Source organism: Chiloscyllium punctatum, chromosome 4, assembly GCF_047496795.1.
Source record: "Chiloscyllium punctatum isolate Juve2018m chromosome 4, sChiPun1.3, whole genome shotgun sequence".
In the NCBI taxonomy this organism is placed as follows: domain Eukaryota; kingdom Metazoa; phylum Chordata; class Chondrichthyes; order Orectolobiformes; family Hemiscylliidae; genus Chiloscyllium; species Chiloscyllium punctatum.
The window spans coordinates 35,493,818-35,518,383 of NC_092742.1; the positions used below are offsets into that span (position 1 = coordinate 35,493,818).

At 41.4% G+C, this 24,566-nt stretch overlaps 1 protein-coding gene across 1 annotated transcript in view; it reads right to left on the reverse strand.

Moving 5' to 3' along the window:
• Positions 1-6,038: 6,038 nt before the first annotated feature.
• mnat1 (MNAT1 component of CDK activating kinase) overlaps positions 6,039-24,566 on the reverse strand; it is a 182,401-nt gene continuing 163,873 nt past the window's right edge. The window contains exon 8 of the mRNA XM_072568372.1: positions 6,039-6,595. Coding sequence (XP_072424473.1) covers positions 6,475-6,595 — 121 coding nt within the window. The 3' untranslated portion in view covers positions 6,039-6,474. The remainder of the gene's footprint in view (positions 6,596-24,566) is intronic.

Genomic DNA, 24,566 nt, shown 5'->3' on the forward strand with positions numbered 1-24,566 from the left:
ACACACATGTTAACATAACACAAAAATTCACATTGTACACTAGGCATATGAAATCCCAAAAAAGCCCTATCTTTCAGTTCTTTTGGTGCTATCTGGCCTTGTGTAACCCAATCACTTTTGCTTTGGCAAATTCACTTATAATCAAACTGCTCTTTGCAGCTGATCAAATAGCTCAGTCAAATGGTGTAAATACTAAAAACTATACTCAATGTAAACACATTACGCAGTCCTTAAATGACTTCATTCATTAATCATTGAAATGTATCTGATGCTTTTTTCATTCTAAACAGCAGGATTTTACATTAATAAATTCCATCTGATGTTACAAAAGCTGATTTTTTTTTCCATTGTGGTTCTGTATATCAATGCACCTTGCCAATGTCTTTTTAAAAAGTCAATTTTTGTTGAACCCAGTCCTCCAATCTCAGCACAGGATATTTGCCCACTTCTGTTACAACACTGACTTTGCAATAATCAATACAGTTTTTGCAAAGTCGTGTTGGGTAAACCCTAGTTACTTGGTTTAGATTAGATTAGACTCCCGACAGTGTGGAAACAGGCCCTTCGGGCCAACAAGTCTACATCGACCCTCCGAACAGTAACCCACCCAAACCCTCTGACTAATGCACCTAACACTATGGGCAATTTAGCACGGCCAATTCACTTGACCTGCACATCTTTTTGTGACTGTGGGAGGAAACCAAAGCACCCGGAGGAAACCCACGCAGATACGGGGAGAATGTGCAAACTCTACACAGACAGGTGCCCGAGGCCAGAATTGAACGTGGGACCCTGGTGTTGTGAGGCAGCAGTGCTAACCACTGAGCCACCGTGCTGCCCCTAATCATGTCATTGTCCATCATGAACCTAATCTCTTCCCTCACTTCAGCTAACCTCTCTGAATTAAATCTCTAAGGATTAAGGTTTGACACCAGGACAAAGCCATTTTTAATGGCGTTGGTTTCTGACCCTGGATCTGACGTCTCATCATCCAGGTGGTATGGAACAGTTGAAGTATTCTGATAAATTTCTCAGAATAGTTGAAATTCACTATTGGCTTTCAAAGACCCTCACTTCTGCCTGTGTTAAAAGCCTTAACCAGAACATCAAACCTGTCACAGGTTATGTTTTGTTCTTAGCATTTCTTTTCATGAGCTGGTTAATTGTAAGGATTATGGCAAAGATCTTGGTATCACTGGAGAGAATTGAGATATCTCATTATCCCAAGATTGGGGAATTCTTTTCTGCTAGTGCAGGTCGATAGCTTTATACTCTTGCTCTCACATTGACTTAAAGTGTCTATTTTGTGACTGAGAACGCAGTTGGAATACCATCAGCTCCTGGATCATTGCCACTACACAGAAGTTTGTTATCTCTCTCAGCATGGGAGGATTATCAAGAGAACAGTTTATTGCTTTTGAATGATGGTCCTTTTTTTTTACTATTTTGGGCTTTTCCAGTAAGCAGTGTTGATCATTGGTGCTGAGAATTGGTAATGATAGGAATCCATAAATAAATTTCAGAGCATTGTTAAGTCTCTTCCAGTCTTTGGGTCTGCATATGACTAAATTCCTTAGTTGCCCTGGTGGCGTCTTGGTGGACAGATCTTTGATTTTAGCTTTGAAGTGAGAAGACAGTAGTCAGTACAGCAATTAGTGCTGCACATGGTTTTTATTACACACACATTCTGCCTGATGTCAGTTAGATGTCAGTACATAGGATGGGGCTTCACCCAATGCTTTTGTGATTAAGGAGGCAGAAAACTATGGTAATTAATGTAGTAGTTCACATTAAGCATACATCAGCAAGAGGAGAGCAGTGCAAGTAAAATATTGCCTGACAGTGCCACGGTAGCAATCAAGGATTGGAGATAATTATACAATTTATCCTTTTCTTCATTAGGGTTGCACAGAGTTGCTTGCCTGTTACTATGTAGAGAGAATTTCTGCACCATCAGACAATCATTAACACTCTTGAGAGGCAACTGAACTTACTGACTAGATGATTTATGGCAATAAAATCCATACCAGTTATGTGTTCTTTTCTAGAGTCACACCAAAATAATGTGTAACTTACATAGGTTTCCTTGAGCTGACCCTCCTCCGGTAGACTAGTTTCACTGAGGACAGTGATCTGAAAATTGCAGCTAGTTAGTCTGACATTGTGCACGAGGATATAATGTTTCATGCACAAAGGTCGACTGTTGTTACCTGTACTTGCTTTTTCTCAGATTGACTTACAACCACATTGATGGGATGCCTGCTAGCTGCAGCGTGTAGCCAGGGAGGGGGAAGCAATGATTAAGTCATCTTTTCTAGCTCCTTCCTCATACCAGGGAGGTGAGCAGTGTGAACCTAAAATGGCCTGTACAGAAGGCTGTCTGGTTTCTGTTTTGCTCCCTCCCAGAGAAGGATAATGCAATGGCTAGAGCTATCTATGTTTAGGTTCACTCCTACAGCTCCCAGTGAATTGATATCTGTGACATCACATGTCCGTTGCCATGGAATTCTGATGGGCAGATATAAAATAGAAAAGTTGCACATCGTCAACCTCACTCCCTTGACCTATCTTTGTCCAAAAAGAAGATGAGGCTAGACAGCCAGCAATAGATCCAATTGCTGTGGGTGAGCAAGGCATCATCTGAGTGCTGTTGTGCTCCTCATGTTCTGTAACACAGTGTTGATACACCTTCAAGATCATTGGACTATGAACTGGTTTCATCCACCAGAATCAGTCTTCACATGCCATGGTTACAAATACCTATGACATTGAGGTAAGGAAATTGGATGACTGATCTCACCGTTTGTCCTGCTCATCAAAGCATTTTAATGGGTTGTGGCACTGTCACATGCTAACAACTACTTGGGAGTCACAGGTGAAAACTGAATGCAGAAGGGGACCAGTATAGGATGAGCCACTCCAAACAGTATGGCAAAGCCACCTGAGAGGTGTTACCTCTCCCTTAGCTGTTACCCCAGCTACTAGTACAGCAATCTTTCCCTAGCTACTGCTTACAAAATAATTCAAAAATATGAAATAAAATTAATATTGAATGCTTACAGCTGATCTTTATTGTGGGTACTACTTCCCAGAAAACTGTGAAACTTCCTACTGAAATGTCCCGGTGTATGGTTAAGACCGGTGTCCTTAAATTCACTGAAGGTTCAAGTAATAGATTTCCTATTAAGTTTCACATGTTGTGGATGTGATGTGACTGAACCTACAGGAGTTTGTCCAATCAGAGTTGCCAATTCTAATATGCACAAGCTACACCTGATCATACCATTCCACAGGGTCTACAGACAGGGGAAAAGTAATCTGGATTTTATCTATAGGCAGTGTCTGAGCAGGTTGTTTCTTCTCTTGAAAATTGAGAAAGAGAATTATCAAATCCATTTCAATCTGACAATCTATTCTATCAAGGGTTTTGACAAATGCACTGATCTGCTGAGTCGCCATAATCCATCTATTACAAAGTAATGGAATCTTTCACAGGAGATGAAAAGGAAGGTAATGGATGAGATTAACACTGTTAAAGACAAAGATACATTGATAGGAAGGTGGACTAAAGCATTTGTTATCAGGCAAGAAATCAACTCCATGCAACGGGGAAGGCCCCTGATGAACTCTCATCTTACTTTCAGGTTTTCAATCAGTAAGTAAACTAACAATTCTGTTGAAGCAATGATTACAAATATTAATCACCTCATAAAAGGGACAAGTTTTCATAGAGATAAGTACACAAATATGCACATAAACACATTTATTGCCATCTTTGTTCATTGTCTCAGAGTTTTATAAGGCATGGAAACAGGCCTTCAGCCCAACTCTCCACACCAACCAGGCTTCCTAAACTGACCTCATCCCATTTGCCTGCATATAGCCCATATTCCTCTAACCTTTCCTATCCACATATCTATCCAAACGCCTTTTAAATGTTGTAATTGTACCAACCTCTACCATTTCCTCTGGCAGCTTGTTCCATACACATGCCACTCTCTGCATGAAAAGGCTGCCCCTCAGGTCCCTTTTAAATATTTCCCCTCTCACTTTAAACCTATGGCCTCTAATTTTTGGACACCCCTATCATGGGGAAAAGACTGCAACTATCCATCTTGTCGATACCTTTCATGATTTTATAAATCTTTGTAAGGTTACCCCTCAGCCTCCTACGCTCCAGCGAATAAAAACTCCTAGCCTATCCATATACCTCAAACCTTAAAGTTTCAGTAACATCCTTGTAAAGCTTCACTGCATCCTTCTCAGTTTAGTAAATCCTTCTTATAACAGTACTCCAAATGTGGCCTTATCAATGTCATGTACAGCCAAAACATGACATTCCAGTCTGACTGATAAAGGCAAGCCTACCAAATGCCTGCTCCATCACCCTGTCTATCTGTGATGTGACTTTCAAGGAACTATGTACCTGCACCCGTAGGTGTCTCTGTTCAACAACATTCCCCAGTGCCCTACCATGAACTGTGCAAATTCTGCCCTGGTTTGCCTTACCAAAATGCAAAACCTCACACTTATTTGAATTAAACTCCATCTGCAATTCGTTGGCCCTTAGCCCAATTGATCCAGATCCTACTGTACTCTTAGATACCTTCTTTACTGTCCCAATACATTATTAATTTCAGTGTCATCTGCAAACTTACTAACCATGCCTATCTTCTCATCCAAATCTATATAAATGATGAACAGTGGACTCAGCACCGATCCATGTGGCGCACCGATGGTCACAGGCCTCCAGTCTGACCAAAAACTCTACCATCAAACTGTCTCTTACCATCAAGCCAATTTTGTATCCACTTGACTAGCTTTCCATGGATCCCATGTAATTTAACCTTCCTAACCAGTCTACCCTATCACTACTCTTTAGTGACTACCTGTTGTAAGGTTATTAAAAAGTTTTGGCACTGAACTGGTTCTGAGGGTCAAAGAGTGACCACTTGTACTACATTGCTCCCTACTGACTGTTCATTTCTTTTGTGAAACTTAATTCACTAGTGCTTATGAGCCTTTGTTTTCTCACCATTATTTGCCAACATGACTCCAACATTGCAGCTTTTAAGAATCAGATCATCCTTTTTCTATTGTTGCATCACAGTCTTCTGGTGCAGCTCCAGTATCTACCCAGCCTCTACCAACACCCCACTCCCAACTTCCGGACTTTAATTTGCCCTTCTGTGCTTTGGCTATGCCACAACTAGCCTTCATTTCCCTTCCACTCAGCAGCAGATACCAACATTCCTGTTTTAATTGCATCCACCACCGCTGCAACACCCTCACCATCACGCCAAATAAAAACCGATCAGATACTTGCCTAGACTCTGTCAATGCCACTTGAATGCACATGTTGATTAGGTAACATATTGAAAATGCCACAATAATGTCAAAGTGGATATTAAAGACTGAGTCATTTTGTTGGGACAAAATAAAAAGATTTTTTTAATTCAAAAAGCACATTTAATTTTGCAGTTGTTCCATTTTCCCATTCGGCAACTGCACAAAAATTCAGTCCAACCCTCAGCAACTTGGCTAAGAATTTGTAAAATCTGCAGCACTTGCTTTTGACAGATCATTGCTCAGGAATATCAGCAAACCTAGGAAAACAGCAGTAGCTGATTTCTGTTGACAAATATAATCAATGTAAAGATGCACAGTGCATTTAGGATCAAACTATAATAAGCTTTTACAACTCAATCAAACATTCAAGATGTGAATAGCATAACTGAGCTGAACACATCCAAACAAAATAATGAAACTTAAATTCCTTTGGACAACATTTCAGGTAAATCTATTTGAATAATTGATATGGAACAACCGTGAATAACAACATCTCAAACCATTGCACAAGAACAGCAAGATAATTTTAAACTTTTAAGCAAGATAATTCAACTCATTTACGATAAGGGGAGTAACATTTTAAGATCTTTCAATAAAACAAATGAAGTAAATTTTAGTCTTCCACATATATATATTCTCTTCCAAAGTTGTTGTAATTCATTTTGAAATGAATGAAAATAATCAGAAGGTAAAAAGGTATGAATACATTTTATTCAAATTAAATGAAAATTTTGACAACTTGACTGGACAAGCACAGGAGCTTTTAGCTTGACCCCATACAAACATCATTACTGAGCCCAAGGATATCATCTTTGGTTGTGCTGAGGAACACTTATGCTTCCTCAACTTTCAAGTATTGTTAAATGATGCATACCATCTGTGACAAGTATTTCGCCTGCATCTCCTTCTTCCTGTAAGTGGATCCCAATACACTGCTTGCAAATAGAAAATGCTAATCTTTGAGTTTATCAGCTGCCGTCTCTAAACAGCTGTCCAAATTCAACTTCCCTGGCTGTGAGTCAATTTTCCATTCAGCTGTGGTATGGCTGTTAGTTTTCCTTATGGCTGTTGAAGTTCTTGGTAACAATCCAATGGCTACCTTTGAGAATCCTGCTGTTCATCACGCTAGCTTGACTGCCAGAAAAGTCCACTAAATGCATCTTGCAGGGCACGATAACATGCAAGTGAAGAGGTGTAGCCTCCAGCAAGATCCTGGGATGTAGCAGTACGTACATGGTTCAGGTACCTTAAAAAAAGGGGAGAGAGTTTTGAGAAATTAATTTGCACACTTCCTATTAGATTAATAACAGTCAGTTACTACTCACAAAGTTTTCAGATGTTGAACTTTTGCCACTAAATAACTTGGCACTGAACTGAAAAGATAGCTAGCTTACTCAGGTAGCCTCAGACCAATTCCAATTTTAGACTCTAGTTGTGCAATCCACATTATATAATTGCATTACAACATTTTTAGTAAATCTGTATGAAATAAGTGATATAAACACTCCTTAAAAGAGCAACAAGTATTCAGGAATACCGATGGCCAATAAAATATCTAAAACAGGAATTTTCCTAACAATTGCCTCCACTTGGGGATATGCCAGGAAAGTACTTAGTCTTACTTTGCTGCTGGCAACTTAAAGAGTCCATAATATGAGATGAATTTATTGAAAACTTACAAAGGCATGGACTAATCAAGCAGCAAGAATGAAATACAATTGGGCAGATTTTTCTTTACTACTTCATTTCTTAAGAATAAATCAGTGTTTGGATGCTGCTTGGTGTTTGGACACCAATTGTGGTGTACATAAATACTGAATTTCAGAAGGTATTTGTTAAGGTGCTGCATGAGAGGCTTGTTGAAAACATTAAGACAGACAGCATTAAAGAAAATGTAACTTCATGGGTGGTGGAGATGTCATGGAGAAAGTAAATGGATACTTTCCAGATTAATTGTATGTTGGTAGTTGAATGCTACATTGACTGATTATTAAAATTTGATGATGAAGCAAAATGAAGGGGACATCTCCAAACTAAAGGAGGCAGCAGATGATTTCTGAGAAACTTAAGTGAAGTGGTAAAATACAAAGTTAATGCAACTTAGGGACAATTATGAATTACTAAATTTTAAGATAGAGGAGTGAGAAGTAATTATCGCTTAATAAATAGATTGGAAGAGATAGATAATTTCTAACTTAACAGTAGCATTTTGTACTTGACAAATCCTGTTGGTGAAAGTGTTTGAAGGATAAACTGTGTAACACTGTCTCCACTTTTAGCAGCTAATGGCTAGAAAATCTGTTTTTTGCCTTGCTACTTAAGTGATGGGGCAGAAATCTGGAAAAGTCCTCTGCATTTCTTTAGAATACTTTTACAAAGTGTGGAATAGGAAAATAAGAGGAATATGTGAACGGGCCTTTAGTAGGGTGATATGCTCTTCTTGTCGGATGTGGGAGTTTAGGGAGAGTTTACGTGTTACTGAGGATTATATCTGCAATAAATGCCGTTGGTTGTGAAACCTGTCAGATCAAATGGATCGGTTGGAGAGTCAGTTGGAGGCAATAAGGAATTTACAAGAGCAAGGGAATGTAATGGATTGCAGTTATAGGAGGGGGAAAATGTCTCAGATACAGTCACACAGATTGGCTAACTCCAGGAAAGAAGAGAGGTAGGCAGGTAGTGCAGGAGTCTTCTGTGGCTATCCCCATTTCAAACAAGTATGCTGCTTTGCAAAATGTAGAGGGTGATGGATTCTTAGGGGAAACGTAGAACAAACAGTCAAGTTTCTGGTATTGAGACAGCTTCTAATGCAATGAGGGGTACGTGGGATTCCAAGAGATCAATTGTGTTAGGGGACTCTCCAGTCCAAGGTACAGACAGACGTTTCTGAGACCAGTAGCGAAAAATCAGAATGGTGTGTTGCTTCCCTGGTGCCAGGATCAAGGATGTCTCAGAGACGGTGCAGAATGTTCTCAAAGGGGAGAGGGCCCAGCAGGAAGTCATTGTACACATTGGAACCAATGACATAGAAAGGGAAAAGGTTGAGATTCTGGAGGGAGAATACAGAGAGTTAGGTAGGAATTTAAAAATGAGGTCCTCAAGAGTAGTAATATCTGTATTACTCCTGGTGCTACAAGCTAGTGAGGGCAGGAATAGAGGATAGAGCAGATGAATGCTTGGCTGAGAAGCTGGTATATGGGAGAAGGCTTCACATTTTTGGATCATTGGAATCTCTTCTGGGGTAGAAGTCACCTGTACAAGAAGGACGGATTGCACCTAAATTGGAGGGGGACTAATATACTGGCAGGGAGATTTGCTAGAGCTGCTTTGGAGGATTTAAACTAGAAAACTAGGGGTTGGGACCGAGGGAGATAGTGAGGAAAGAGATCAATCTGAGACCGGTACAGTTGAGAACAGAAGCGAGTCAAACAGTCAGGGACAAAGCAGAGAACAAGGTAGGATTGATAAATTAAACTGCATTTATTTCAATGCAAGAGGCCTAACAGGGAAGGCAGATGAACTCAGGGCATGGTTTGGAATATGGGACTGGGATATCATAGCAATTACATAAACATGGCTCAGGGATGGACAGGACTGGCAGCTTAATGTTCCAGGATACAAATGCTACAGGAAGACAGAAAGGGAGGCAACAGAGGAGGGGGAGCGGCTTTTTTGATAAGGGATATCATTACAGCTGTACTGAGGGAGGATATTTCCAGAAACACATCCAGGGAAGTTATTTGGGTGAAACCGGGAAATAAGAATGGGATGATCACCTTATTGGGATTGTATTAGACAACAGACAATGGGTGCAGGAGTAGGCCATTCTGCCCTTCGAGCCAGCAACGCCATTCATTATGATCATGGCTGATCATCCTCAATCAGAATCCTGTTCCTGCCTTATCCCCATAACCCTTCATTCCACTATCCTTAAGAGCTCTATCCAGCTCTTTCTTGAAATTATCCAGAGACATGGCCTCCACAGCCTTCTGGGGTAGAGCATTCCACACACCCACCACTCTCTGGGTGAAAAGGTTTCTCCTCAACTCTGTTCTAAATAGCGTAACCCTTATTTTAAACTCTGTCCTCTGGTTCGGGACTCACCTATCAGCGGAAACTTACTTCCTGCCTCCAGATTGTCCAATCCTTTAATAATCTTATACGTCTCAATCAGATCCCCTCTCAGTCTTCTAAACTCAAGCGTATACAAGCCCAGTCGCTCCAATCTTTCAACGTAAGATAGTCCCGCCATTCTGGGAATTGACCTCGTGAACCTATGCTGCATTCCGTCAATAGCCAGAACGTCTTTCCTCAAATTTGGAGACCAAAACTGCGCACAATATTCCAGGTGTGGTCTCACCAGGGCCCTGTACAGCTGCAGAAGAACCTCTTTGCTCCTATACTCAATTCCTCTTGTTAGGAAGGCCAGCATGCTATTAGGCTTTCTTCACTACCTGCTGTACCTGCATGCTTGCTTTCATTGACTGATGTACAAGAACACCTAGATCTCATTGTACCGCCCCTTTACCTAACTTGACTCCATTTAGGTAGTAATCTGCCTTCCTGTTCTTGCCACCAAAGTGGATAACCACACATTTATCCATATTAAACTGCATCTGCGTGCATCCGTCCACTCACCTAGCCTGTCCAGGTCACCCTGTATTCTCCTAACATCCTCCTCACATTTCACCCTGCCAACCATCTTTGTGTCATCAGCAAAATTGCTAATATTACTTTTAATACCTTCATCTACATCATTAATGTACATTGTAAAAAGCTGCTGTCCAGCTGCGGTCCTGGGCACACCACTGGTCACCACCTGCCATTCTGGAACGGAGCCGAATATCACTACTCTTTGTTTCCTGTCAGCCAACCAATTTTCAATCCATCCCCTAATACCATGTGCCCTAAGTTTGCTCACTAACCTCCTATGTGGGACTTTATCAAAGGCTTTCTGAAAGTCCAGGTATGCTACATCCACTGGATCTCCCTTGTCCATCTTCAGAGTTACATCCTCAAAAAATTCCAGAAGATTAGTCAAGCATGATTTCCCTTCATAAATCCATGCTGACTCTGACCTATCCTGTTATTGCTATCCAGGTGTATCGTAATTTCATCCTTTATAATTGACTCCAGCACTTTTCCCACCACTGAGGTCAGACTAACTGGTCTATAATTCTCTGTTTTCTCTCTCCCTCCTTTCTTAAAAAGTGGGACAACATTAGCCACCCTCCAATCCACAGGAACTGATCCTGAATCTATACAGACACCCTAATACTCAGAAGGGAATTGAGAAACAAATATGTAAGGAGATCTCAGTTAGCTGTAAGAATAATAGGGTGGTTATGATAGGAGATTTCAACTTTCCAAACAGAGACTGGAACTGCCAGAGTGTTAAGGGTTTAGATGGAGAGGAATTTTTTAAGTGTGTTCAAGAAGATTTTCTGATTCAGTATGTGGATGTACTTACGAGAGAAGGTGCAAAACTTAGAGTCATAGAGATGTACAGCACGGAAACAGACCCTTCGGTCCAATTCATCCATGCAGACCAGATATCCTAACCCAATCTAGTCCCACATGCCAGCACCCGGCCCATATCCCTCCAAATCCTTCCTATTCATATACCTATCCAGATGCCTTTTAAATGTTGCAATTGTACCAGCCTCTACCACTTACTCTGGCAGCTCATTCCAGACACGTACCACCCTCTGAGTGAAAAGGTTGTCCCTTAGGTCTCTTTTATATCTTTTCCCTCTCACCCTAAACCTATGTCCTCTGGTTCTGGGCTCCAACACCCCAGGGAAAATACTTTATCTATTTATCCTATCCATACCCCTCATGATTTTATAAACCTCAGTCTCCGATGCTCCAGGGAAAACAGCCCCAGCCTGTTCAACCTCTCCCTATAGCTCAAATCCTCCAACCCTGGCAACATCCTTGTAAATCTTTTCTGAACTGTTTCAAGTTTCACAACATCCTTCCGATAGGAAGGAGACCAGAATTGCACGCAATATTCCAACAGTGGTCTAACCAATGTCCTGTATAGCCGCAACATTACCTCCCAACTCCTGTACTCAATACTCTTGACCAATAAAGGAAAGCACACCAAACACCTTCTTCACTATCCTATCAACCTGCGACTCCACTTTCAAGGAGCTATGAACCTGCACTCCAAGGTTTCTTTGTTCAGCAACACTCCCTAGGACATTCCTATTAAGTGGGTAGGTCTTGCTAAGATTTGCTTTCCCAAAATGCAGCACCTCACATTTATCTAGATTAAGTTCCATCTGCCACTTCTCAGCCCATGAGCTCATCTGATCAAGATCCCGTTGTAATCTGAGCTAAGCTTCTTCGCTGTCCACTACACTTCCAATTTTAGCTTCATCTGCAAACGTATTAACTGTATCTCTTATGCTCACATGCAAATCATTTATATAAATGATGAAAAGTAATGGACCCAGCACCAATCCCTGCGGTACTCCACCGGTTTATAGCCCAGTGAGCCTGACATCAGTGGTGGGCAAGTTGTTGGAGGGAATCCTGAGGGACAGGATGTACATGTATTTAGAAAGGCAAGGACTGATTAGGGATAAAATACTGGATTAGTGGTGCTGGAAGAGCACAGCAGTTCAGGCAGCATCCAACGAGCAGCGAAATCGACGTTTCGGGCAAAAGCCCTTCATCAGGAATAAAGGCAGTGAACCTGAAGCATGGAGGGATAAGCTAGAGGAGGGTGGGGGTGGGGAGAGAGTAGCATAGAGTACAATGGGTGAGTGGGGGAGGAGATGAAGGTGATAGGTCAAGGAGGAGAGGGGAAATAGTCAACATGGCTTTATGGGTGGGAAATCATGTCTCACAAACTTGATTGAGTTTTGTGAAGAAGTAACAAAGAGGGTTGATGAGAGCAGAGCGGTAGATATGATCTAAATGGACTTCAGTAAGGTGTTCGACAATTAGGTGTTCGGTAATTACTAACCATGGGAGACTGGTTAGTAAGGTTAGATCTCACGGAATACAGGGACAACTAATCATTTGATTACAGAACTGGCTAAAAGGTAGAAGACAGAGGGTGGTGATGGAGGGTTGTTTTTCAGACTGGAAGCCTGCGACCGGTGGAGTGCCACAAGGATCAGTGCTGGGTCCACTATTTTTCATCATTTATACAAATAATTTGGATGTGAGCTTAAGAGGTCTCGTCAGTAAGTTTGTAGATGACACCAAAATTGGAGGTAGTGGACAGCGAAGGAGGTTACCTCAGATTACAACGGGATCTTGATCAGATTAGCCAGTGGGCTGAGAATTAGCAGATGGAGTTTAATTTAGATAAACGTGAGGTGCTGCATTTTGGGAAAGCAAATCTTAGCAGGGCTTATACACTTAATGGTAAGGTCATAAGGAGTGTTGCTGAACAAAGAGACCTTGGAGTGCAGGTTCATAGTTCCTTGAAAGTGGAGTCGCAGGTGGATAGGATTGTGAAGGCTGCATTTGGTATGCTTTCCTTTACTGATCAGAGTATTGAGTACAGGAATTGGGAGGTCATTGGTTAGGCCACTGTTGGAATATTATGTGCAATTCTGGTCTCCTTCCTATCGGAAAGATGTTGTGAAACTTGAAGGGGTTCAGAAAAGATTTACAAGGATGTTGCCAGGGTTGGAGGATCTGAGCTACAGGGAGAGGTTGAATAGGCTAGGGCTGTTTTCCCTGGAGCGTCGGAGGCTGAGGGGTGACCTTATAGAGGTTGACAAAACTATGAGTGGCATGGATAGGATAAATAGACAAAGTCTTTTCCCTGGGGTGGAGGAGTCCAGAACTAGAGGGCATAGGTTTAGGGTGAGAGGGGAAAGATATAAAAGAGACCTAAGGGGCAACATGTTCACGCAGAGGGTGGTATGTGTATGGAATGAGCTGCCAGTGGAAGTGGAGGAGGCTGGTACAATTGCAACATTTAAAAGGCATTTGGATGAGTATATGAATAGGAAGGGTTTGGAGGGATATGGGCCGGGTGGTGGAAAGCGGGACTCGATTGGGTTCGGATATCTGGTCGGCATGGACGGGTTGGACCGAAGGGTCTGTTTTCATGCTGTATGACCCAATTCTGCAAACTGTACAGGAAGAATTTATTGTAAAATCAACTATAATATATTATGATTTGGCTGTGTTTACTATGATGCACAATTCTGAGATTTGAGAGCTGAAGTATTTTAATACAGTTTTATTTTAAGAAAATTGCGTATTATGGTAGTGTTTAAATGAAGGGCACTGAAATCTCAAGAACTTGTAAAAAGCAATATAGCAAAAAAATTATGGAGCTAAATATTTAATTATGAAGCTAAATATTTAATTACTAAAAATATTTTATTGGTATGGCTTAGTAAACTGAGATGCAAATAAAATATTTGAGGCAATTTTCTTTCAGATGTAGCCAAGGATAATAAAGATGTTTTTCTGTTTGTAATATTTAATTGATGGATTTAATTTTTCACTTAAGGTGAAGATTCAAATTTGTTACTTGAATCTGTGTTATGATCTTTAATGCACAGTCTGAAAGGATGGTAGATGCAACTTCAATAGTGATTGTCTAAAATCCACTGGATATGTACTTAAGAACAAAAATAAATGCATGACTATGGTGAAAGACTCGGAGAGTAGAACAATTTCAATAACTTTTCGAAAAATTGGCATGAAGGCAATAGGCCACTAGGTCTCTTCCCATGCTGTGATTCTGTGTGTTGAGTGATGTCTTATAGTTAGTATGCCCTTAAGAAACATGCATGACGGTGTGCGAACTGATGGAACTCTTATTTAATCTTACCTCTGATCACTTTTAAGTATGACACTATACTGAAAGCATGTTTCTCAATTGTAACCTAATAGGCTGATATTAGCCCAGACACTTGTATGCCTGGGGATATATGTTTGTAAATAATAGTTTTTGTAACAAATATTTGTTGATTCTTCAACACCATAATACTTATGCTTAATTTCATATGGGAGATAACAAGCATTGCTGCATTACCTAATAGAACCTATTGGAGACAAAGTCACTCCAGGTAGCAACAAGGACTGTCTATAAAAAATACTCCAATTTCCTGGTGACAGACATTTGCAAAACTAAGTAAAGACCAACAGCACAACAGTTTTTTGGACAGAGAATTTGGACAAAAGGAGAGTTGCTCACTCTTGAGCAGCATCTATGTCTAAGAATAAAGAAAACTATGCAGATCTATAGATAGGATACTAATGACTAAGAAAACAAAAATCATTTCTTTTGATTAGGATAAAAGTTCTTTCAGTATAAAATAAATTTAAGATTGCATTACTTACAACAAAAAGGTTTAAATGCATTCTTGAGCTGAAATACAAAGCCACTGCACTGTAATAAGAAAAGCTGGAAGATTGGAACCCTTTATTTCTGATAGTTGATACAAAAGTAATAACCTCTTGTAACAACAGCTGCAAAGAAACTATCATTAAGGAAAGAACAACGTTGTTTATGCAAAGTCAAGATCTTATGGTTTAAGGCGATACAGGGCAATATTTTTAAAATGGAATTATAGATAGTAGAAACCTCATTATGATTGGGTATCCAGTGTCAGCCTTACTGAATTATAACTGTTCAAATAATGTATGCAGTTCTATCTTACACATCAAATGATAGATGATCCCAAGAAAAGAACGCTAAAAATCTTGCTTGTCACTCACAAGGATGGATCACAGAAGTAACACATCTGGGCTTTTCATTGATGATCAGAAAGATCCAGATAAAATCTAGAAAGTTCTTGAAGACAAATCCAAGGTAAGAATTAACTTAATAGTTAACAGATTCCAACTCATGTCTTACACAAGCTATTCCAGTTTGCTGAATAGATTATTGGAAGATGCCTCAGCAAAAGTCATGAATGATTTTTCTGAAGAGAGACTGTCAGAGAGGCTCATTAAAATAGTTCCAAAGACCAAGTCAGAGACCAGAAGAAAACAAAGGCGACCAACAAGATGGTGTAACACCACAACACTGTCAGCAAGGATATTGTTAACAAAATGCACAAGCACAAACACAAACACCTCAATGAAGTTCAGAGTCAACCAAAATTTCCATGTTGTTAAACGTACACACAATACCAACAATAGAAGGAGTACTAACCTTTTACAACTATTAATATAATTTGTCCTGAAAAGACAGGTCAATACACACTAAAGTCAAAATCAACAAAAGGAACTGGTGCTAACATTTTACTGGAGAAAGTGAGGACTGCAGATGCTGGAGTTCAGAGCTGAAAATGTGTTGCTGGAAAAGCGCAGCAGGTCAGGCAGTATCCAAGGAACAGGAGAATCGACGTTTCGGGCATAAGCCCTCCTGAAGAAGAAGGGCTTATGCCCGAAACATCGATTCTCCTGTTCCTTGGATGCTGCCTGACCTACTGCGCTTTTCCAGCAACACATTTTCAGCTAACATTTTACTGCCAAGTATCCTGGAAGACATATACCTCAGCAATCACGAGTTCCATGCATTGTCAATAACACATTGTAGTGTTAATATGCAAGCACCTTAGTTTCCCAATATCCCTCTAGCTGGTAGATACTAATTGCTCAACACAGCAGAGCACTGTATTCACAGATCTTGGTATACTCATAATTCATGAGATCAAAATTATACCCAGCACGGCAGAATTATACCCATGTTATGGCAAAACCAGAAGTCAACAAGCTTCAACACCTATATTGCAGCAGTTTTGTTGGAATCAGCAATTTTAAGGATGATGTGACATTGCACCCTAAGGAGATATAACCCCATTCATTGATCCTACAAGGAACTATAGTGTGCACATTCAGGAGAAGGTTCAAGTGCAACTGAATGAGATGAAGCGAAATGGTATAATTCAAAAGGTCAAACACAGCGCAAAATGACATAACTCCATCACATGCACTTTAAAGATGGCACCATTACAGTATGCCTCAATCCGTCACTCAAAAGGTGTCCTAACAAAATACCACTTAAATCCAAAATTTTCAAAAGCAAGAATTTATTCTCCCAAGCTTTGCTGGCTGAAGAAAAGGAAAGTACTGTGGATGTTTCAGATTAAAATAAAAACAAAATTCTGAAGAAACTCAGCAGTGTTGGCAGCACCTGTAGAGAGAGAACAGAAGTTACATTTCAAGTCTGATTGGACACATATTCAGCACTGAAGGGAGTGGGAAAAGTGATTGTTGTTATGCTGTTGAAAGAAGAAGTGGAACAGATGGTAAAGATTCTAGTCTCCTTCCAATCAGAAGGATGCTGTGAAACCTGAAATTGTTCAGGAAAAATTTACAAGGATGTTGCCAGGGTTGGAGGATTTGAACTATAGTGAGACGTTGAATAGGCTGGGACTGTTTTGTCTGGAGCGTCGGAGGCTGAGGGGTGGTCTTATAGAGGTTTATAAAATCATAAGGAGCATGAATAGGGTAAATAGACAAGGTCTTTTCCCCAGGTTGAGAAGTCTAGAACTAGATGGCAGAGGTTTAGGGTGAGAGGGGAAAAATTTAAAAGGGACCTAAGAGGCAACTTTTTCACGCAGAGGGTGTACCATGTATGGAATGCGCTGCCAGAGAAAGTGGTGGAGGCTAGTACAATTGCAACATTTAAGTGCATCTGGATGGGTCTGTGAATAGGATGTGTTTAGATGGGTATAGGCCAAGTGCTGGCAAATGGGACTAGATTAGTTTAGGATATCTGGTTGGCATGGATGAGTTGGACTGAAAGATCTGTTTCCATGCTGTAGATCTCTATGACTCCACGTGCAAAAACAAAAGATAACGGTAGTGCTAATGGTCGGAAAAGAAATATAGATGAAGAGGCATTAATTGCAGGAAATAGGTCAGGTCTACTGAGTGTAAACCCATAAAAATCAGATGCATAGAGGGGGAGGAGTTGGTGGTTGTAATCAAGAACACCCTCATGAAGAGAGAAGCACAAGATAAGAATGCGGTTTGGAGAGGGAGAATTGAGCCACAACCTACCTTAGACAGACAACTAAAAATGCTGAACCAAATTTTAGACAGCTATATCCTGTTGATCATGAAAATGGGTCAGGGGCCCCTGAAGAATCATAATTTCCCAAATTACACAGAATAATGAGACTTCTGTATTTCCTATGGGAGAGAATTGCCTTTTAAACTAAGGCACACTTTAAAAAGTGCATTGTGCAAGAAAACAAGATTTAAACAATCATTTCATCTCATTTACCCTCTTCAGGGTGAAGAAAGTCTGCAGTAGAAACTAAAATCTACTGAACTGACTCCTCCCCATCTTGTTCTCTTCCCCCACCCCACCCTAAGCAACAACTTCAGAAACAGCTGACGTTTTGAGTCTAACTGACCCTTTGTCAAAGCTGACAAAGCCGAACTTTGACACAGGATCAGTTAGACTCGAAACGTCAGCTCTTTTCTCTCCTTACAGATGCTGCCAGACCTGCCGAGATTTTCCAACATTTTCTCTTTTGGTTTCAGATTCCAGCATTCGCAGTAATTTGCTTTTTAACTTCAGAAACATCTCTGCCTTTTTCAAAGTCAGTTTCTCCCTCAATTTTCTTTGGTACAAAATTCTAGGTTACTCGTAGAACATATTACCAGACTATTAACATTTATTTTAACTGAGCTTTAAGCTCAAAGCTCAAAATGAAAGTTAAAATAAATAAAGCCTTCTTGGAGGTTATTTTATAATATGTATCGGAATGTCCAATAAGTAAAACTGCAAAATAGTTTCAAAATATGGTCCTTTCTTAAGGACTGGCATAACTTAGGCATATCAATGATGATGAGCTGTTTTCTTGTTTTGAAATTATGTATCAGACTTTATAACACGACACACTACCTTTCTCCTTTCTGCTCTTTAATACTGCTGAGCACAACTGAGTCTGGAGCTGGACAACAGGAAGTAAGATTTTATGTTTTGTAACATAAACCCGTAAAATGGAAGGAACGTCATAACATGTTGTGCAGTTCAAGGTTTTTGAACAATTATTTATTGATTCATATGTATAACTCAGAACACCAATTGAAATACAGGTGCTCTGTTATGTAATTGTAAAGCTGTAATACTTTACCATTTCATTGACAAAGGTTTCTTAATTTAATGTTTCAACACAAAAGGTATTCAGAATTCGGAAAAGGCTGAAAATCCTTGGCATATATTTTAAATGATATTTTATAGAGCTAAATGTCATTTATTCAAACATGGCAAAACAGGTAAGAATGTGTCAAGTGGATAATTAAACCAAAGGCAACACTGTTCAGCCATTATCAGTGAATTTTCAGCACTATTTTGCTTCCCTATTTGGGCATAACGGTACATGCTGACAATTCTAACAGCTGTCATCCATTCAATTACGCTTTGCAAAAAACGGCAAGCTGTATAAATATTCCCCTAGCAACCATATGGCCACCAATAAAAAGGAACTAAATTAGCCAACTAAAATAAGCCATGTTTTCAATTGAGAGCAACACTGAAGTATTCTGCTTTTTTGCAAACATGTTCTGTCTTGTATCAAATTTACATCATGTACGAATAGGAGTCCCATATTAGATGCACCAATGTGACCAAATAATGCACTTGTTGCTCATTCAGTTGATCCACACACAACTTTTATTTACATAGTACATTCAATGAGATAAAACGTCTCATTGTGTCACGGAGACATTATAGAAGAAAATATGACACTGCAACATTAGGGGGATATTAGGGCAATGACAAAAAGTTTGGTCAAAGAGGTTGGTTTTAAGGAATGTCTTAAAGGAGGAAAGTGAAGTGGCAAGATGGTGAGATTTCTTAGGGGAGAATTCCAGAGTTTAGGACCTAGGGAATGGAAGGTACGGCTACCAGTGATAAATCAATTAAAATTACGCATCCTCAACACCTCAACATGTCAGAATTAGAAACATGTAGATATTCTTGAGATTTATCAGACTGCACGATGCTATAAGAGTACAGAGACTGTTCAAGCAGCTGTGGATTTAAGGACAATGAGAAGAATTTTAAAAGGTGTTCTTTAAACAGGAGTGAGCTTCGGTCATCAAGCCCACAGGTGATAGGTGAACAGTCCTGTTGCAATTTAAGATACAGTGGCAGAGGTTTGAATGAAAATTAGAAATGTGAGACGCCAATCAGGAGTGCATTAGAATAGTTAAGGTTGGGAGCAGCAAAGGAGCTGAGGCAGACAGAGTTGGAAACATGGGGTCTTAGAGACAGCACAGATAAGTGGTTGAAAGCACATCCTGGGATCAAATCTATCGCAACAGTTCTGAAGAAGTTAATGCTCATGTTACATTGAGCTCCGCCCATTCCATTAATCTACATAGAGCCTGTGGATGGAGATAATGAGTTCTGTACTAACCTTCACACGGTGCAGATGTGTTCTCCTCTGCTCCCAAAGAGGCTTGGTAATTATGCCTAGCTGGTAATGCAGTTGTACTTATTGTTAGCATGCAATAAACCATCTTGTAAACTCAGAACAGTGCCGCTTTTTATTAAGACAAATGGTCATGTGTCCTCTACTACTGATTATTGGTCAGACCCTAGAAAAATTATACACAGAGGAGTATGGGTGGCAGCAAACTATTTCAAACAACTCTTCATCTGAACTACATACTGAGAGAAGTGACACATACCACAACGTGCTAGCAATAGTGTACGTGTACTGCCAAATAGACAGGGTGTGTAAAAGAAACCTTGCAACCACCAGGCAACTGTGCAGGAATAGGAATAATAGTCAGTGATAGCAAATTTCTGACTGTGATTAAATAGATAATAATGAAAAGAGGCACATGCATTGTTACCTAGCTGGGGCAAGGTATATAGGCATTGGAGGAGGATGATGTGATCAACTGTGGCAATGAGCCACACACAGATTAGCAGGATGAGTGGGAATAATTTGTTTCTCTGGTAGTCACATAGAACATCATTTGTGATTTTTATGAGTTATTTTGGTGTTGTGGTTCTGTTCGCCGAGCTGGGAATTTGTCTTGCAAACGTTTCGTCCCCTGTCTAGGTGACATCGTCAGTGCTTGGGAGCCTCCTGTGAAGCGCTTCTGTGCTGTTTCCTCCGGCATTTATAGTGGCCTGTCTCTGCCGCTTCCGGTTGTCAGTTCCAGCTGTACACTGTAGTGGCCAGTATATTGGGTCCAGGTCGATGTGTTTGTTGATAGAGTCTGTGGATGAGTGCCATGCCTCTAGGAATTCCCTGGCTGTTCTCTGTTTGGCTTGCCCTATAATGGTAGTGTTGTCCCAGTCGAATTCATGTTGCTTGTCGTCTGTGTGTGTGGCTACTAAGGATAGCTGGTCATGTCGTTTCGTGGCTAGTTGGTGTTCGTGTATACGGATCGTTAACTGTCTTCCTGTTTGTCCGATGTAGTGTTTTCTGCAGTCCTTGCATGGGATTTTGTACACTACATTAGTTTTGCTCATGTAAAACTAATGTAGTGTACAAAATCCCATGCAAGGACTGCAGAAAACACTACATCGGACAAACAGGAAGACAGTTAACGATCCGTATACACGAACACCAACTAGCCACGAAACGACACGACCAGCTATCCTTAGTAGCCACACACACAGATGACAAGCAACATGAATTCGACTGGGACAACACTACCATTATTGGGCAAGCCAAACAGAGAACAGCCAGGGAATTCCTAGAGGCATGGCACTCATCCACAGATTCTATCAACCAACACATCGACCTGGACCCAATATACCGGCCACTGCAGTGGACAGCTCGAACTGACAACCGGAAGCGGCAGAGACAAGCCACTATAAATGCCGGAGGAAACATCACAGAAGCGCTTCACAGGAGGCTCCCAAGCACTGACGATGTCACCTAGACAGGGGACGAAACGTTTGCAAGACAAATTCCCAGCTCGGCAAACAGAACCACAACAATGAGCACCCGAGCTACAAATCTTCTACCAAACTTTGAAGTTATTTTGGTACTATGGCAGGGACAGGAAACTGATTAGATGGAATCAAAGCTGGTGTTCACAAATTATGGGCATGTATTTGGGAGATACATCATGTTGGAAGATGTTAGTCTAAAATCCACCAGATCACAGGCATATATCCACTAATTGAGAGGTGCAAATACAATGGGAATAAAAGGAGAAAACATTTGAGAAAAACAGTGAAAAGGTAAAACATCAAAGGTGGAAGATATTTGAAAATTCTTTTGAGCCACAAAAAGACAGACAATCCAAAAGTAGAAAGTAAATTCGACTGCCAAAGTATGTCTGAAATTAGGAGGTGATTTTCCATTTGTTTCTACTTTCATAAGCCTCATTTGCCAAACACTGAAAGGATAGAGGCATAGAACTACTCAGAGGTTAACAGCTTAGACATGACTGAATTGATCTTAAAATAAAAGCATGCATTATATCTGCTGCAGCATCAGAGTGTAACAGTACTCTTTACTAATTTTCTCAGAAATCCAATACATTTTTATGGTGTCAATAAACCAAGGTATATAGATTCTCTCTATATTAAATCAATTCAATTTGTTCAGGATCAGGGATCAATCACCTCGCATGGAGATGGACACAAAGTTCTAGAACATAGAACGTAGAAAAATACAGTGCAGTACAGGCCCTTTGGCCCTCGATGTTGCGCCGATCCACGCCCACCTCACCTACACTAGCCCACTATCCTCCATATGCCTATCCAATGCCCGTCTAAATGCCCATAAAGAGGCATCCAACGCATCTCGTCCACATCCCGCACCTCCGCCCTCAGACCCCACCCCTCCAACCGTAACAAGGACAGAACGCCCCTGGTGCTCACCTTCCACCCTACAAACCTTCGCATCAACCAAATCATCCACCGACATTTCCGCCACCTCCAAAAAGACCCCACCACCAGGGATATATTTCCCTCCCCACCCCTTTCCGCCTTCCGCAAAGACCGTTCCCTCCGTGACTACCTGGTCAGGTCCACACCCCCCTACGACCCACCCTCCCATTCTGGCACTTTCCCCTGCCACCGCAGGAACTGTAAAACCTGTGCCCACACCTCCTCCCTCACCTCTATCCAAGGCCCTAAAGGAGCCTTCCACATCCATCAAAGTTTCACCTGCACATCCACCAATATCATTTATTGTATCCGTTGCTCCCGATGCGGTCTCCTCTACATTGGGGAGACTGGGCGCCTCCTAGCAGAGCGCTTTAGGGAACATCTCCGAGACACCCGCACCAATCAACCAAACCGCCCCGTGGCCCATCATTTCAACTCCCCCTCCCACTCTGCCGAGGACATGGAGGTCCTGGGCCTCCTTCACCGCCGCTCCCTCACCACTAGACGCCTGGAGGAAGAACGCCTCATCTTCCGCCTCGGAACACTTCAACCCCAGGGCATCAATGTGGACTTCAACAGCTTCCTCATTTCCCCTTCCCCCACCTCATCCTAGTTTCAAACTTCCAGCTCAGTTACTGTCTCCTTGACTTGTCCGACCTGCCTATCTTCTTTTCCACCTATCCACTCCACCCTCTCCTCCTTGACCTATCACCTTCATCTCCTCCCCCACTCACCCATTGTACTCTATGCTACTCTCTCCCCACCCCCACCCTCCTCTAGCTTATCTCTCCATGCTTCAGGCTCACTGCCTTTATTCCTGATGAAGGGCTTTTGCCCGAAACGTTGATTTTGCTGCTCGTTGGATGCTGCCTGAACTGCTGTGCTCTTCCAGCACCACTAATCCAGTATTTGATTTTCAGCATCTGCAGTCATTGTTTTTACCCATAAAGAGGGAGAGTCCACCACTGCTACTGGCAGGGCATTCCATGTACTCACGACTCACTGAGTAAAGAATCTACCCCTAACATCTGTCCTATACCTACCACCCCTTAATTTAAAGGTATGCCCCCTCGTAATAGCTGACTCCATTTGTGGAAAAAGGTTCTCATGGTCAACCCTATCTAAACCCCTAATCATCTTGTACACCTCTATCAAGTCACCCCTAAACCTTCTTTTCTCCAATGAAAACAGCCCCAAGTGCCTCAGCCTTTCCTCATACAATCTTCCTATCATACCAGGCAACATCTTGGTAAACTTCCTCTGCACCCGTTCCAGTGCTTCCACATCCTTCCCATAGTATGGCGACCAAAACTGCACACAATACTCCAGATGCGGCCGCACCAGAGTCTTATACCACTGCAACATGACCTCAGGACTCCGGAACTTAATTCCTCTACCAATAAAAGCCAGTACGCCATATGCCTTCTTCACCACACTATTTACCTGGGTGGCAACTTTCAGAGATCTGTGGACATGGACACCAAGATCCCTCTGCTCATCCACACTACCAAGTATCCGACCATTAGCCCAGTACCCCATCTTTTTGTTACTCATACCAAAGTGAATCACCTCACACTTTCCCACGTTGAACTCCATTTGCCACCTTTCTGCCCAGCTCTGCAGCTTATCTATATCCCGCTGTAACCTGACACATCCTTCCTCACTGTCAACAACTCCACCGACTTTCGTATCATCCGCAAACTTGCTCACCCAACCTTCTAACCCTTCCTCCAGGTCATTTATAAAAATGACAAACAGCAATGGTCCCAAAACAGATCCTTGCGGAACACCGCTAGTAACTGCACTCCAAGATGAACCTTTACCATCAACTACTACCCTCTGTCTCCTTCCAGCCAGCCAATTCCTAATCCAAACCTCCAACTCACCCTGAATGCCATACCTCTGTATTTTTTTCAGTAGCCTACCATGGGGAACCTTATCGAACGCCTTACTAAAATCCATATACCCCAGATCCACCGCTTTACCCTCGTCCACCTCCTTAGTCACCTTCTCAAAGAATTCAATAAGGTTTGTGAGGCACGATCTGCCCTTCACAAAACCATGCTGACTATCCTTGATCACATTATTCCTATCCAGATGTTCATAAATCCTATCCCTTGCAATTCTCTCTAAGACTTTGCCCACAACAGAAGTGAGACTCACCGGCCTATAGTTACTAGGGTTATCCCTACTCCCCTTCTTGAACAAGGGAACCACATTTGCTATCCTCCAGTCTTCTGACACTATTGCTGTAGACAACAAGGACATAAAAATCAAGGCCAATGGCTCTGCAATCTCCTCCCTTGCTTCCCAGAGAATCCTAGGATAAATGCCATCAAGCCCAGGGGACTTATCTATTTTCACCCTTTCCAGAATTTCCAACACCTCTTCCCTACATACCTCA